Source organism: Podarcis gaigeae (assembly GCF_964106915.1).
Source record: "Podarcis gaigeae genome assembly, chromosome: Z".
Lineage (NCBI taxonomy): Eukaryota > Metazoa > Chordata > Lepidosauria > Squamata > Lacertidae > Podarcis > Podarcis gaigeae.
In genome coordinates, this window is record NC_139691.1 from 17,616,893 (window position 1) to 17,634,588 (window position 17,696).

The 17,696-nt window shown below is 45.6% G+C and overlaps 2 protein-coding genes across 5 annotated transcripts in view; one reads left to right on the forward strand and one right to left on the reverse strand.

Moving 5' to 3' along the window:
• Nucleotides 1–17,696, reverse strand: part of VAV2 (vav guanine nucleotide exchange factor 2) — a 154,892-nt gene that overhangs the window by 105,392 nt on the left and 31,804 nt on the right. For all 4 annotated transcript variants that reach the window (XM_083722145.1, XM_083722143.1, XM_083722146.1 and 1 more), the window contains exon 2: nucleotides 10,584–10,700. In XM_083722145.1, the coding sequence (XP_083578271.1) occupies nucleotides 10,584–10,700 (117 nt within the window). The remainder of the gene's footprint in view (nucleotides 1–10,583; nucleotides 10,701–17,696) is intronic.
• The window catches only part of WDR5 (WD repeat domain 5), a 164,393-nt gene that overhangs the window by 37,100 nt on the left and 109,597 nt on the right, over nucleotides 1–17,696 (forward strand). The window lies entirely within an intron of this gene.

Consider the following 17,696-nt stretch of genomic DNA (forward strand, 5'->3'; position numbering starts at 1 on the left):
GCCATAATCTGGTTGTAGGTCTTTCTACATTTTTTTTATTTTATTATTTTTATTCATGGTATTTATAGCCCACCTCTTTCTCTAGGGAGCTCAAGGTGGGACACACAGTCCGTCCCCCCCGAGTCTCCTCATATGACCCTCACAACAATCCTGTGAGGAAGGTTAGTCTGAGAGGCAGTGACTGGCCCAAGGTCAGCTGGTGAGCTTCGTGGCCGAGTGAGGATTTGAACCCTGGTCTCCCAGGTCTTAGTCCACCATTTTAACCACTACACCACACTGGCTCTCCTTCTATGAACGAGGCAAGCAAGCTGAAGACGTAGCCAAAGACATACCTCTGGCAAAGCCAACAAGAGGGATCCTAGAGTTTTGTTTGGTGGCTTCAACATCATCGCCATAATCATCATTACTAGATGATACCACCCATAATCCCTTGTGAATACTCATCATATTGTAGTGTTGGAACAGGTTCGGAGAATGAGATGGAACAACTCCCCTACAAAGAAAGGATGCTGTGTTTGGGAGTCCCACAGGAGGCAATGATGGCCACCAACTTGGATGGCTTTAAACAAGGACTGGACCAATTCATGGACAAGGCGGATATCGGTAGCCACTAGTTTGCCTCTACATAGTTCCACCCTTATTTCAGACATTGTGATTTACTGATATATTGTGATACTTTGCTGGTGATATATTGTGATGTTGAAAACCAGATGTCGCCAAGCCCAGACGGGGGGGGGGGGGGCATATGGGCCACTTGGCCCAGGACTCCGATTCCAAAGGGGGTCTCGGTCAGCATATTCACAATCACAGTGGATGCACTGGGGCAAAGGCGGAGGCGCAAAGGCGGAGGTGGCGGGTTCCCTGGGGCCATGGCTGGCAGCACGAGAGAAAAGCTTCCCCGGTGTCCGGGGCAAGGCCTGCGATCGGCTCCGCAGAGGAGCACGGAACGGGAGATGGGTGGGTGGAGGCGACCAAGGCTCCAGCAGCCAGTGCGCCGTGAACGTGATGGTGGACCATGTTTTTCATGCTGTTAAAAGTTGGTGAGTTTTTGTTTGAAATCTTGTTTGCCAAAAATTAAAGCCACACATACCTTAAAGATAAGTGTGTTGGCTTTCTTATCGCTAGCTTTTTTTTGAAAATGATGAAAAATTGATGAAGATGTGGCCATTTGTTTAAAATTTTGTTGACCAGGAATATTACTTACACCCAAGGAGTACATACAGCTCAATGAGGATAAAATTTGGTGGAAACCACGTTTTTTAAAGAAATTGTGGCTTATGAGCAATAGTGGCTTTCTCACAAGCATACATCTTAAGAGTAGAATAAGAAGACGGAGAAGTTTTAATTATAATTTAATTATAATTAATAGTCAAATTTGTCTACTTAAAAATAGATTTTTAAATACATTATTGAACTATTAAAAATTGTATAATACATTTTAGAATGAATAATGTATTTATTGTAAAATGTATTTAAAATTATAATACATTATTAAAAAATTACGTTATGTAAATATTTTTACAGATGGGGGGCACATTCTCTACCTGGCCTGGGCCTCTGCCTGGCTCTGCAAGTGCCTGGATGTCGCCCAGCCCTATAAGCCAGGATGGCTCTGCTCTGCCTTCACTGTTGTAAGCAGCAATGCTTCTGAACACCAGTTGCTGGAAACTGGGACGCGGGTGGCACTGTGGGTAAAACCTCAGTGCCTAGGGCTTGCCGATCGCATGGTCGGTGGTTCGAATTCCCGCAGCGGGGTGAGCTCCCATCTTTCGGTCCCAGCTCCTGCCCACCTAGCAGTTCGAAAGCACCCTTAAGTGCAAGTAGATAAATAGGTACCGCTTTATAGCGGGAAGGTAAACGGCGTTTCCGTGTGCTGCGCTGGTGCTGGCTCGCCAGAGCAGCTTCATCACACTAGCCACATGACCCGGAAGTGTCTCCGGACAGCACTGGCCCCCGGCCTCTTAAGTGAGATGGGCGCACAATCCTAGAGTCGGACACGACTGGCCCGTACGGGCAGGGGTACCTTTACCTTTACAGGAGGCGAGAGTTGCTCTTGTGCTCAGGTCTTGCTTGCAGGCTTTCCACAAGGGGCATCTGTTTGGCCACTGTGGCAACAGTAAGATGGATGATAGGGACCACCTAAGAGGTTGTTCTTATTCGCCATTATAGTCATTAACATTATTGTTATTCTTGACATTTAAAGAACACTGCATAGCCACTTTCTCTAACGTGCTGCCCCTTCAAATGCTGGGGGAACCAACCGCTATCACCCACAGTCATTTGTCGTGTTGACTGGGGTTAATGGAAGCTGGGGTCTAGTGACATTTGGAGAGAGACCAGTTTAATAATTTAAGAAGCTGGATCAAGCCAATCAAGTCCATCATACTGTTCTCACTGCGGCCAACCAGATGCCCATTATGGGAAGTCCACAAGCAGGACCCAAGCACAACAGCACTGTTCCCTCCAGCTGTTTCCAGCAACTGGTATTCAGAGACATATTGCCTTCAATAGGAGAGGCAGAACATCAGAAAAGGCTGGCTGTTGGATCAGGCTAAAGTGAGCCCATCTAATCTAACATCCTGTGGCCAACCAAATGCCCCAAAGTGAGGCCCATGAGCAAGGCTGTAGTGCAACAGCTTCTCCTCCCCCACACCTATGATGGGGATCCCTAAAGTCCTCCCCCAACTCCCTGCCTTTCACCACATTAAGCACATGCAATTGCGCAAACACAAAACTGCAAAATAAGAAATCTTGGAAATCAGTGTGTTATGTGGAATTCAGAGGTTTGAGCTGGGGTGCTCTAGTGAAGTGCACAAATGTTCCACAGAACATCAACAATGCTCCGGGTCTCTCATCTGAGGATGCAAGGCCAATCATGCGCCCCCCCACCCACCCAAAACACTTGACATAGATTCTTTGTTTCCCCTATACCCAGATAACTATAGGAGACCACCTGTCCCTGAATGAAAACATTTTCCAGAAAACTGTATCCATTAGGAACAAGAAGAGAGCCTTTAGGTTGCTGCTTTCCCCCGGTCTCCAGGGATCTCTGCAGGCATGTTCTCTCTAATGCAGAAAGATTCCGGCACTTTTGTCATGACTAATTTGAGCATTGTATACCAACAAAAGAGCTTTTGCGGCCTCGCCAGCAGAGACTTCTCCTCCCCTTGTTGTCAGGAGGCCTTCCGCAGAACTCCCGTCTTTAAAAAATTCACATGTCATTGCATTATGGTGCTTCCTGGGTGCCCCATTCTAAACCATTACTCAAGACATGATTATAATGATGCAAAACCTGCCTCTTAGTTTGCCTCTTTCCCTCCCCCCCCCCCAAGCCTGAGAAAGTCAATCAAATAGAATCAGATTTAAGGTTGTTGACTAGGTTAACGGGGGGGGGGGAGGGGGGGAGAGAGAGAGATAACAGAACCCGAGAACTGTAGAATTGGATGGGTCCCAATGAGTCATCTAGTCAACCCTTCTACAATGCAGGAATCACAGCTAGAGGTCCATGTTGGGAATGGATCTGGCCAGACAGCCATGACATTTTGTCATAACCAACTCCGTATCCCATTACCTGCTTTACATTCCTCTGCTGGGTTGCCTTGCTTCATCCTCAGCTTTACAAGCTAAGTGCAGCTTAGAGCAAATGACTGGATCAGGGTCACCAAGAGTCCCTTTTAGCTGGGATTTGAACCCGGGTTCTCTTAAGGCCACATTTGCACCATGCATTTAAAGCATTGTAATACCACTTTTAAAAGTCATGGCTTTCTCCAAAGAATTCTTAAGGAGACCCCTAGTAGTAGCATTCCCAGAGCAGTTTAAGAACCAATCCCTTTTCACAGATACCATGGATAGTGCTCCCCCAGATTATCTCAGTGATCAAAGGGATGTCGATGATAAGGCAATTCTTAAGGTCTCCTGGGTCCAAGCTATTCAAGACTTCGTTCACTAGTGACAAGAACTTTGAACCTGGCCCAGTAGCAGGCAAGAAGCCGTGGCAGATCTTTTATCCTTGTTGTCAAAGAGGCAACATGATAGAAATTTTATAAAATAATGCCTGGCATGGAGAAAGTGGATGGAGAAAACTTTTCCTCCCTCTCTCCTAACTCTAGAACTCAAGGACACCCAGTGAAGCTGAATGTTAGACGATTCAGGACAGATAAAAAGAATCTAGATGGCTTTAAAAGAGGATTGGACAGATTAATGGAGGAGGGGGCTATTCATGGCTACTAGCCAGGATACCTCCACAGCTGGAGGCAGCAATGCTTCTGAATACAAGTTGCTGGAAGCCACGGGAGGGAAAAATACAGTTATGTTTGGGTCCTCCTTGAGGGTAACAGGTAATGGGCATCCGTTTGGCCACCGTAAGCACAGGATGCCAGAGTAGATAGGGCATTGGTCTGATTCAGCAGGCTCTTCTTTGCACGCTAATATAAACACACACCTTTTAAAGCAATAGAAAGGTCTATGCTGTAATAGACTAAGTGGGCAAGTGGTATATAAATGTTAAGAAAGCAAACAAACAAATGAAGTTGTGCTGATAGATCCAGCATGCTTTCCAACTGCCCAAAGCAGTTTTCCTCAGTTTGGCTTTCCATATTTTCCTCAGTTTGGCTTTCCATGTTCTCGATTTTTGTTTTGCCATTGGGATAACCAGAGGCAAAAGGATGCAGCATCCTGCCCAGAGGCATGATTCAAAAGACAGGTGTCTCCCCAAGGCAATTCAGCATACGTCTGCATAGGACAGCACTATTAGATGGCTCTGTTCTGCCTCCACAGTTGGAGGCAGTAATGCTTCTGAGTGCCAGTTGCTGGAAGCCACGGGAGGGGACAGTTTGCTCTTGTGCTCAAATCCTGCTTGCAGATTTCCCATAGGCATCTTCTGGCCAGCCACTGTGAGGACAGGATGCTGGACTAAATGAGCCACTGGCCTGATCCGGGGTCTTAGGCTCTTTTGCCATTTTAAAGCTGTGGTTGTCTTTCCCAAAAATGTGCAATCTCTCTCTTTCTCTTTCTCTTTCTCTTTCTATCTCTATCTCTATCTCTCTCTCACACACACACAACACTGAAGCCTATTGTCCCAAGGAAAGAAGGAATGAAAGAAAGATTAGAGACAGAGAAGATTTTTGTTGGAAACACACAAACTCAAATCAAGAGGCTCTGAGTTTACAGCCTGTCTGGCAAGCATATGAATTAAGTCAAGAGATTTTATGGGTAATCCTGCGATCACAGAACTTAATCTATTTAGGATGCTGGACAGTGGCTGCTTTAATAAGGAAGGCAAGGAGGCCAAACCCTGATGGACATTAAGGGCTTCTCAGTTCCTTGGCTTGCCTGCTTTCGCCACCCTCCTATTTTCAAGAAAGACTCACTCAGTCAAAACAGCCAGGCTGCTGTCGGCAGGTGCAGCCTGTGGAACAGATGTTTCCAGCTTAAAATACTCAGAAAGTCTGCACAGGAAGGACTCCCCCATTTTTAAAAAAAGAAAATGAATCAATTACAGATTCCTGTGTTTGTTCAACTGTGCAACAGCATGAGCTCTCAGTTTCATTGCACTGCAAAATGGCCCAGCATTATTGCAAGGCCCTGTGTTTTTCATTTTAAAGGTATCTGTTATTCTGCCTTCCCACTGGCAGCTGTGGACAGCCTCACACCAGCTAATTTAGGGAAGCTCACAAAATCAAGGCTGTTTACATTTGCCATCAAGGTAACCCAAATTGCATACTGTAGCATATCGTGTTTTGCAAACTGGGGAGCTTATGTTCATGCGCGGATCAGCCACTTCCAAATAAATTAAGTCGTTAAGAGGCTCAGGGAGCCCAAAGCACCCACCTGCTGTCAAGGAGGCTGCCTACTGTCTCTGTGTGATGACTGTGCCTCCTTTCACTCAGCTTTTGCTGCAGGTGCATCACTGTGCCACGTTTCCACATGAATCACACTCTCAGTACAGTGGCATCATTTGCCTTGCCAGGGAGCTGTCTGTCATGCCTCTGCATGAGTTGTTGCTCTGGATCAGCCTTACAGAAACACAGAAATCTGCCTTATGCCAAGTCAAATGTGGTCCATCTAGTTGTCTACACTGACTGGCAGCAGCTCTCCAGGGTTCTAGACAAGGAGTCTCACCCAACCCCACCTGGAGATGCTATTGATGATTGAACTTTGGGCTCTTCTGAATGCAAAGCAGACGTTCTACCACTGAGCTGTGGCCCTGCCCAGGGCAGATGCAATAGGTTGGAGTCAGAATTATAGAGTTGGAAGTGACCCCTAGAGGCATCTAGTCCAACGCCATGCAATGCAGAAACCAGCAAAATAATCCATGACAGATGGTCATGCAACCTCTGCTTGAAAACCTCCAAGGAAGGAAAGTCCACTACCTCTCAAGGGAGTCTATTCTATTGTCAAGCAGCTCTTACTATCAGAAAGTTCTTCCTAGTGTTTAGTTGAAATCTCCTTTCTTGTAACCTGAAGCCATTGATTCAGGTCCTACCCTCTGTAGAAGGAGAAAGCAAGCTTGTTCCATCTTCCATGTGACAACCCTTTAGATATCTGAAGGTGGCTCCTCTCAAGTCTCCTCTAATCCAGGCTAAACATACCCAATTCCCTTAACTGTTCCTCTTTTAAGTCTTGATTTCTAGACCCTTCTTGGTCACCCTTCTCTGCACACCTTCCAGCTTGTCATTATATAGTCGATCTGCTTTGAGCATGGACATAATGAAGGAACAAAGTTCTTTTTGCAAGAGAAAACTTTCAGGGGAGCATCATCTTTTTAAGCATGGAGGGAAATGAAGGGGAAGCACCTAATATATTTGCAACTTGCTCAGGCTTTGCTGTGACCGATTAACCTTCATCTGCTAAAGCTAGGAACCCCTAGTTTGCTTGTGTGTATTTGTGTGTTTGGGTAAATTCAGGTGGAGTAAAGTGGCAATGTGTTGCTAATTGGAAATGGCAGAGAGCCGGATGGAGGATGGAGCTAGGGCAAACAAAGCCAGCTGCCCACCCATCCACCGTCCAGGCCACAGCCTGACTGCTGTCACGCCAAACAGCTCTGTGGGGGTTCCCTTTGAGACATTGCTTTCATCAGCAGCTAAGGACCCTGAAATCCAGCGAGTTCTCTTTCCCCCTCCTTCCATTGCCAGAAACACAACCATGGCAAGCATGTTCTCCACAAGGCAGGGTTTTTTGGGGGGAGAGGGCCTTTCCCAGTGCTGAATGTAGTCAATTGTTAGGCAATGGTCAAGGGATGCCAGGTGGAAGCTTTCCAATCAGTCCAGCCCTGTTGCCTGTTTTGTGGGCTTTGGTGGAAATCAAAACCACCTCCTGGTTGGCCTCCTGCCTTGGTCAACCCCAAACATGCTGGGATCATGTTATCTTTTCTCTCTGCTGCTTCAGGGTGGTTTGTGTCATGGAGCAGAAGCACCTACACTTTGGAACTCCCTGCCTGTTGACATCAGGCAGGGGCCTTCACTATACCCTTTTCAGTGCCTGCTAAAAACATTTTTGTTCAAGCAAGCCAGTCCAGATATATAGAAAGAAGAAGGCGTGAGTTTTAATCTGTTTTTAGTTTATTGTTATTTTAACTTTTTTGAAAGTCTTGAATTGTTGTTAATTCTTTGTGTGTGTGCGTGTGTACACTACAGAAAACCTAAAAAGAAAGGAAGGAATTGCTGGCAGAAACAACAAACACACCCATCAAAAGACATGGCTCAGTCACTCAGTTGCTAACCCAAACAAGTGCCTTCATTTTTCTTAAGCTGACTTGTGACTCAATATCCCCCTGCCAGGATTTTTTTCATAGCAAGATCCCACACACATGACCCATTAATTCAGAACTGCAGAGTCATTAAATACTCCCTCTTTTAAAACCATCCCTGGCAAGCTGAAAAGAAGAGTCAAAGGGAAGAGAGAGGGGTGTCTGCTAAGTTAATGAGTGCTTTGAATTATAGTCCCCTGAAAGAGAGGAAGCGAGACAGAGAGAGTATATAACTCGAAGATTTGCTCAGAAAACATGGTTGGCTCCCTTTCCAGATCATCCTGGCCACCAACCGCCCTGGAGATCTCAATCTATATTTATCTAGGCACATCTCATTACACCATGCTCCGGAAAATTAAAGAGACGGCGAGGAACTGGCTTTTATGTTGCCACTACTGTTAGCCAAAGGCTTTGGCCTACATTGTAATTTTGCATAATTCACTGAGAGGTTAATAAGCCAAACCCTGGAGGCTGGGAGTCACTCTTTGGCCACAGCTAATGCTAGATGGGCAGCGGGGGGTGGTATTTGTCTTGCACTACAAGGAATGAATAGGCAGGAGGTCCAAGGTTTTCTTGAAATAGGGGGCATCCCTCTTTGTTCCAGTTGAGAGCTGCTGCCAGTCAGTGTATGCAATACAAAGCCAGATGAACCAAAGCTCTTGTTCATTATATAAGACCACATTCACACCATACATTTAAAGTACTGTGATGCTATTTTAAATGGCCATGGTTTCTTCCCTTCCCAAATCCTGGAAGATGTAGTTTGTTAAGGGCACAGAGAGTTGTTCAGAGACCTCTATTTCTCTCATAGGGCTGCAACTGCAGGAGATTGGCCTAGATGACACTTTTGGCTCCATCCCGCTCTACAGTTCTCTGATTATCTGAATTTCCAGGGTGGTTTAACAATCAGTACCTTCTCCCCCGGAACTCTGCGAACTGTAGCTCTGTGACAGAGGAACAGAGGACTTCTAACTCTTAGCACCTTTAACAAACCACAGATCCCACAATTCTTGGGGAGAAAGCCCCCACTCTCAGTTTTGTCCCTACAGCAACCCTGTGAGATGGAGTTAGGCTAAGTGAGACATTGACCAGCCCAAGGCAAGCTTTGTGGCAAAGTGGGAGGACTGGAACCCAGATCCAGTCCAAGCCCAGTACTCTAACAGCTATACCACACCGCCCGCCCCCATTTTCTCCTGAGAAGTGTTAGCTGCAATGCTGCTTGCTTCCCCTCACATCCAGCAGGTGGAAGTAAGTTGTTCTGATTCTGTTCTGGCAAGATTAGAAAGTTTATTTCTCATTCCAAAATTATCAATCCTCTTTTTCCCTGTCTATGGGAAAGCAGAGAGGTCAGAATACAAAAATGGACCTCTTTAAGGTGATACCTAAACCCATCAACCCTGCCCCACATGGAGCACTTACTGTATCATTAAACAACAATGCAGATCCAAGCTTTGCATATCAAACACTCCAGTACCACAAAAGAGTCCATATTTTTAAAAACGCATTCAAATCTGTGCAGAGCAAAGCTACGGAGCAAGGCTGGTTGTGTGACATACACAGACATACAGCCATACCTTGGGTTGAAGTAGCTTCGGGTTAAGCATTTTCGGGTTGTGCTCTGCGGCGACCCAGAAGTAACGGAGCGTGTTACTTCCGGGTTTCACCGCTCGCGCATGCGCAGATGCTCAAAATGATGTCACGTCCATGCGCAAAAGCGGCAAATTGCGACCTGCGCATGTGCAGACACAGGTTGCGTTCGCTTCAGGATGCGAACGGGGCTCCGGAACGGATCCCATTCGCATCCAGAGGTACCACTGGATTTTGGCCTTCCAGCATCTGAATGAAAGGTTTTACAGACAATAAACTTAAAACGCAGTGAGGTTGTTTTTGCCCATTGGGCTGCAAGTTTATACATTGCTGTGCACACAGAGAGGAGGCAGGGATGCACATTACCAGTTTGGTTTCCCTGCACCTGCAGTCACCCCCAAATTCCTATTCATGAAACTGTCATCTGAGCATATACAATAACTGTCTCAAATGAACACACCTCAGATGAACTGCAAAACCAATGAGGCATACCGTATGTTTTCATATTGTCATATTGAACAGAATCTGGTTTGAGGGAAGACACATCAAATTTCTCAAGAAACTACAGGATCAATATGGATTGTGGCTAATGTTGTACATGCTCAGAGAAAGTGAACCAGAAAAAGCTCATATGTATCTCATCTCCACCACCAACCCAAATGACGGCAACTGACTCCTACTATCAACTATGTAAGATGACATGGCCAAGAAACTTTTTTTATTTTCCTCACAGGCAAATAAAACAGCTGAAAAAGTTTCCACTCAGGAAGAAAACACAGAGGTACTACACTCCTGACAGACACAGGCCAAGGATTTCAAATGCTGGGAGTGCTGTCGCCGTACATATTTGGCTCAGAAGCCATTTAGAAATGGTCTCTCTAGGTTCTCATTTGACACACAATGCAGCATGGACCTCTGATTCTGGACAGAAAGACACCAAAAGCAATGAGGGGGAAATCAACCATTCTTTTGCATGGGTTCCCTTGGATTGCATGAAAATATGTTTATTATATATTTATTTTCTTAAAGGAGAAAAAAATCAGCCACAGGACAGAGACAGTATACAGGGGTGGTTACAAGGAGGTCTCCCATCCAAGCCAGGACCAAGCTCTGCCGTGCTCAGCTTCAGCAAAGTAGCCTTGTGTGCCTCCAGACCCCGGGACCCATTATTTTATATTTATTAGTCACTTCATAATATTGTTTCTTGCAATTGACTTGCATATACAAAAAGGCAAACACATGCTCTTACCTTGCCAAAATCCCGCACATCGAAGAGATCAAAAGGGTCAAACAGCTCGCTGTTCCGCAGGCCAAATTTGTCATGGCACACTTTGAGGAAAGTCCGGATGTTCTTCAAGCAGAGGAACTTGAGCCAAGAGAAGAGAAGAAAAAATTCAAGGGTCATTTCATTGCGGTAGATATTTACCTGGTTCACAAAGGAAAATGCACTGAAACAGATTTACACTAGTCATGTTAGTACAGTTCACGTACATCTTCACAGCTATCCCATGATTGCCACCTCCCCACTGAGAATTGTGAGCAACAGACATTCCCTTGCTTCTTAATGCATCTACGGAAGAGGAAACAGCTGACTTTAGCTCACAGTACATACTCTTAGCTGCAACAGACATTTTCCCACTCGTATGTGTGCTTGTTAAGAAGCTACAGATCTGAATTATGGCACTTCTTTTTATTTTGGTTTGCAGCAAAAAAATATAAAAAAAATCTGTTTAAGGATTTGATCATTGCTCTTTTTTTACACCAAAACTCTCCAGCATGAATCAAAATATAGACGTCCCCCGACTTATGCAGGGGTTGCGTTCAGGGCCTCTGTGCACATCAGTGACATCACAGAAAGTGGGGAGCACCCTCCAAAAAGTCTCTAATTGACTATTTTCCCCTGCTCCTCAACTCTCTCTCCTGCTCTCTCTTCACACAGCTCTCTCTTCAAGTAAAGTTGAAGCTCTGGGGTTGGCTGGAGAACACAGAGGAAAGTGTCCGCTGCTGCTGCTGCGTTACTGCCTGCATCAGATGCTAGGCAGGGAGGCTAAGCAACATAAACAAAGCCCTGTGTCTCCAGTCTCTTTGGGGCTTCCTCCACCCTCACTGATGTCCTTTTCGGCCTCAAGGGAGGGTCTCTTTGCTAGCCATGAGGACTCTCCAGGTCTCTCTTGCCATTTCCTGGTATGATTCTGTTTATGTGTGTAGGTAGAACACGTGTGAGTGTGGGGGTGCCTGTACAGCAAAAGAAATCTATACAGTCAAACCTCGGTTGTCAAATGTAATCTGTTCTGGAAGCCCATTAGGCTTCCAAAATGTTCAACAACCAAGGCACGGCTTCCGATTGGTTGCAAGAGCTCCCTGCACTCAAGCAGAAGCCAAGCCACATCGCACGTTTGGCTTCCGAAAAACATTCGACAACTGGAGCATTTACTTCCAGGTTTTCAGCGTTCAGGAGCTGAAGCATTCCAAAACAGAGCCTTTTGGGAACCGAGGTTTGACTGTACAACTAAATCAATCAAATGCAATAAAGCACACAAAAAGCATTCCCATGCACACTAACCACCTTACCCTCACAACACCTAAACCAAGAGTAAGAAACATTTTTTCATCCTGAGGCAGCAAGAGCCACTACCACAATTTAAAGACGCTTTCCTGCCAGGCAGCAGGTTTTGTGGGATATTCATAGTGTTAATGCATGGGTAGGCAAACTAAGGCCCGGGGGTCGGATCCAGCCCAATCGCCTTCTAAATCCGGCCCACGGACAGTCCAGGAATCAGCGTGTTTTTACATGAGTAGAATGTGTCCTTTTATTTAAAATGCATCTCTGGCTTATCTGCGGGGCCTGCCTGCTGTTTTTACATGGGTAGAATGTGTGCTTTTATTCAAAATGCATCTCTGTGTTATTTGTGGGGCATAGGAATTCGTTCATTCCCCCCTCCCCAAAATATAGTCTGGCCCCCCAGGTCTGAGGGGCAGTGGACCGGCCCCCTGTTGAAAAAGTTTGCTGACTCCTGTGTTAATGTCAGCTAGAAATAAAGGGGTTTGTTTTATTTTTTATTCTTATTATTGATTTTATCTTTTCCCCTGTTATATGTGCCAATTTAAAAAAATAATAATTGTGGAGGGATTCAAAAACCAAACATTAGCATGTCCTTGTTGGTGAGGCATTTTCCTTTTCAATCGGCTTTTTCCAGCTCTGCAATATTCCTAAGTGAGATGAGGATGGCCAGAAGTGTTGTATTATTTTATTTTTAGGTCAGCCGAATGTATCATCTTCTTCTTTTTCATATATAAGAAAAGGAACCGGCAGAGCGGGGATGGACTGTGGGGCAGCTCCCCAAAGGCTTGGCACACGGTCAAAGCTCAGCCAAGCATCCAGATCACTTCTGAGAGCTAATGCAATCCTTCTTTTTCCTAGAAAGTGGGAGGCTGCCTCTCTGACAAGGGCAGTAATGGACTGATAGAGTGTGACCATTTTGCAAGACAGCATCCCTCTCGCTCTCTCCTGGGGCCCTGCGAGAAGCACCCAAAAACGTTTTAATATGCTGAAATCAAGCAAAAGAAAGGGTCTCACTTACAATAAATGGATGACCAACTTGCACAAGGTGACGGGGGAGATCAGGGTGCTGGGTGGGGAGTCTGCAAGGACCCCTCATAGAAGAGCCCCTAAGTGACCACAGGGAAAAAGAGATTGCCATTGCCAGGTTGGGGGGGTGAGATTTATTTAGAGCATTTGTACCCCATTCTTCAGCCAAAAAGGCTCACAAAGCAGCTTACATACAATCGGTGAAGCCAAGACAATCCCTACCCACAGGATAACAATCTAAAAGAATATGATACACAAGGTTAAAGGAACAGGGAGGGAAGAGGAAAACCAAAACTCAGGCAGCAATTTCTAAACAGTTGCTCTTATAATGACCAGCTGGCACAGTTGAGGGGCAGGTAGGGCCTGATGGAGCTGAGTCTCCAGCAAAGCTGATGGACTGAGTCATTCTGCTCCTATTTCTCCTGCTGAGGCAGTCTGGTGGGATGGCTGCCCTCATGCTGACAGGTGAGGGAGAGGAAGCCTGATGGAGCTGGCCTGCTGAAGCAGGGCCAATGGAGGGTGCTCTGCTTTGCAGGATGGATGGATGCAGGATACATTGTTGATTTGTTCAGGTTTACACCTCAACATAATGAGGGAGTTTCTGCATGGGGCTCCAGTTTCAGACCACTGAGGCTCCTCCACTCACAACAGCTGCACACATCCAGCAAGGTAAATCAAGTTTTCCAAATGGATGAGTAGGGATATAACTCGTTTTTAGCTTGTTATTATTTTCTTGTTTGGTTTTACATTTTTATATTGTTGTAGACCTCTGTGATATATCCTTACGATACAGCAGTATGTAAATATTTTTACAAATTAATAATGAATAAGGTGGCAGTCATTTCTTTCCCATCCAGCATCAGCTGCAATGAGTGCTGTTTCTATTCTGCTGCAGTTCAGCTTCTGCTAAATTTGTTATTTGTCTTGCTAGCTGCTGTGGCAGAAGATAGCATAATTAATTTCATTGTATTTGAATGGAAGGGAAGCGTCAAAAACAACATAAACAAATATGGTAATGATTTACATGCAAATGCTGAATAGATTCGCTTGCATGCTTTCCATTCCTGACCCCAGACGGACTGCAGGAATCTCTGCTCCCACTTGCTGTTAAATTGCCCAAACACCCCCCTACTAAGAGTCCTCTCCCACACACAGCTAGTTTCTGTCTAGGATTAAAATATCACCTTGGCCAACTTTCAGGTACAGGGTGAAACTCTGTTCTGTGCTTCCACACTGTTTTGTGATCAGATGGTCCTGATTGCTGACTGGGGACCAGGGGCAGAGAACACCCTTCCCCCACCCCAACTGAAAATGGCTACACTGTTGTTCCATTATAATTCCTCCATGCAAATTATGATGCAACTGAACTGGGAGTACCATGTACAGTTCTGGCCATCTTATCTCAAACAGGACATTTGTAGAGCTGGAAAAGGTTCATAAAACGGCAACCAAATTGTTCAATGGGCTGAAGCAACTCCCCTATAAAGAAAGGCTGCAATGTTCAGAATTTTTTAGTTTGGAGAAAGGGCAAGTAAGATAGAACATTATGCATAGCATGGAAAAAGTGGATGGAGACAAGCTTTCCTCCCTCCATCTCTCAGAATGCTGGAACTCAATAGGGGACATTGAACGAAGCTGAACTGAAGATTCGGGACACACAAAGTACTTATTCACACAACACACAGCTTTGGAATTCGCTCCCACAAGAGGCAGTTGTAACCACCAACCCAGGTGGACCCTTCAAGGAAGTCAAGGCAGCATGCACTGATCTTCTTATCCTCCTCATTTTATCCCCACAACAACCCTGTGAGGTAGGTATGCTATATCACCCTGCGAAGTGATAGAGCAACTGGCCCAATGACTCCCAGCAAGTCTCATGGCAGAGCAGGGATTTGAACTCCGACCTCCCTGTTCCAAGCACAGTACTCTATCTACTACACCACACTCCCTCTCCAAATGAGTTAACTTGTTTTCTGTGGTCGGGCCTTTCATAGGCAGCAGACTGTTCCTTCCACACAAGTGCAATTCTGCAGAGAATAAAGAGTTACAGCTGGTTTTCTTGACCAGGTAGAATTTCCTTCCTGGCGCTTGGCATTTCAGCATCACAGCCGGTCTCAAATTCCCAACACATACGTAGCTGGCTTCCCGTTAAACCTCCCATTTTCAAAAATGAATGGTTTAGCTTGTGACCATAATGATACGGAGCCTTGAGACTTAGGCTGGCTCTTGGTTCATAGACCGGGATGTGAGCTGCTGCTGTGCCTCCTACTCTCTGCAAACCACATGTGTATGCAGCAAGCCTCCCCAAACTTTGGCCAAAGGAGCAGCAAGCAAGCAAGCAAATGCCATTGACGCGTAGGAGTCTGCTTCAACATAACTCTGGAACATGAGCCAGCAATGGTCACAAAATGAGCCCAGGACCATTCCTATGGATGCTGCCAATGGTTAGAGGGTTGGACTCCGTGGTGCAGTGGTCCAGGGTTGCTGGGGGATCAAAACCCATTACTAATTCTGCAGCAGGGTCCTTGCCTCCAGCATCCTGCCCAGTCAGCATGAATGGGGAGATATTTAACCACTGACTCTTCTCAACCTTTGTGGTGACGGGAGCCAATCAGAGTGAAAGGAGTTGAGTCGGCCACTGCAGACGGGCTCCCAGGGTCCCTCTGGAGAAGGTGAATGGGAAGAACCGCAAGGAGGAGTTCTGTCTGCTCCAAAGCTCAGCACTTAAGAGCACAGGAGAGACAGTGAGCTTCGGTTCCAAGGCAATGGGGAGCAAGTTCTGTTATCCACAATGGGAACCACAACTTCCGGGGCAGGGGGAACACCCTAAGTATGTATTAAGTAAACATTTATTAATACATTAAGTATTAATACATGGTGGCAAATACAATATAATAGGCATTGCTGAGACCCAGTGGGATGAGACTCATGACTGGAATATAGAAATTATGGGTATAACATATTCCAAAGGAATAGGCCAAACAGGAAAGGAGGAGGAGCATTATATGTAAAGGATATGTACACTTGTGAAGAGATCCATGACCTGGAGCATGGAAGGTAGATTGAGTACTTGGGTAAAAATTGTAGGAGAGGGAAACAGCAGTGACCTTACTGTGGGTGTCTGCTAAAGACCTCCAAACCAGACTACATACTTGGATGATGCCTTCTTAGAGCAGATTACCAAACTCTGAAAAAGGAGAGATATAGTAGTCATGGGAGACTTCAATTATCCCAGTATGTATTGGAACACAAACTCTGCCAAAAATGTAAGGTCCAACCAATTCTTCCATTGCCTCGCTAGCCAATTTCATTTCCCAGAAGGTAGAAGAAGCATCAAGGGGGTCATCCATCTTGGACCTGGTCTTCACCAACAGGAAGAAATTAATTGACAAAGTGGAAGTACTGAGAAACTTGGGAGGAAGTGATCATGTCCTGCTGGGTTTCATGATGCCAAGGAAAGGGAAAGCTGAGTGTAGTCAAACATGCTCTCTGGCCTTTAAGAAGGCCAATTTCAACAATACTTCTCTATTCTGCCTTGGTCAGACCACACCTGGAATACAGTGTCCAATTCTGGGTACCACAATTTAAGGATAATTGACAAGCTGGAATGTGTACAGAGGAGGGCGAGGAAGATTATAAAAGGTCTGGAAACCAAGCCTTATGAATAACTGTTTAAGGAGTTATGTAAGTTTATCCTCAAAAAGAGGATGGCCATCTGCCATGGATGCTTTAGTTGAAATCCCTTTATTGCAGAGGGTTGTGCTAGATGATCCTTTCCAACTCTACAATTCTATGATTCTAAGAAAAAGTGTGTAGCTGAACAAAGGCTGCAACTGAACCTCAGCAGTACAGGAGGGAGGGGGGGTGATAAAAGAGTTAAGGAACTCCACAGGCAGCAAAACACAACTGAGATATTTAAGGGAAGCCAGTTCACCTCAAGCAAAAATAAATAAATAAATCCTTAGTCTATCTAGTTCAGTGCATTACACTGTGTTTTAATGTGCTCTGTTTTTTTCCTGCCTTCTCTGCTGGTTATTGATTGATGTACAGTATATAACAGTACTGTCTACACTCATGGCAGCAGTGGCTCTCCAAGGTTTAGGGCAAGGGACTTCCACAGCCCGACCTGGATATGCCACTGGGGACTGAACCTGGAACCTCTGGATGCAAAGCAGATGCTCTACCTATTGAGCTGCAGCCCTTCTCCAAACCAACTGAAGTAGGGGAAAGGCAACATATGAATCTTTTGAAATTATAGTCATTTTCTTGTCACTTTTCACCGTCCAGTATCCCTCAGTCTGCGTTTTTAAAATAGGTTCTCCTGCGGTTGGAGATGAAGTAGAGAGAGCTGGTTTCCATCACCATTTTTCCTGGGGAGCAAGTCAAGGGGAAAACATTGTCTGATAAATCTGCTCAAGCTGGTGAAGGCATGATAAATGAACGGCCTCTGAGCCATGTGTAGAGAACACCCAGGTTCCAATGGCTCCATTATCCTAATTGCTTTTAACGGGGGTGTCAGAGGCCTTCTAAGAGGGGAAAAATGCAATGAAAGAGCACAGGAAACCGGAGGAAAATGGCACATCAGGGGACTGCCCTAATGGACGGGTCGGGATTTCACAGAGGTGCTGGCTGTGGATCAAGAGCCTCGGGTGCCGAGGCTTTCGGAACAGGCAGGTCCTTGTGGAATCGTACCAAGGGCGGGTGCTGCATACGAAGGAAGTATACCAGCCCGATCAAACTGTGCTGTGAAGGGGCATCGATGCAGACGCCAAA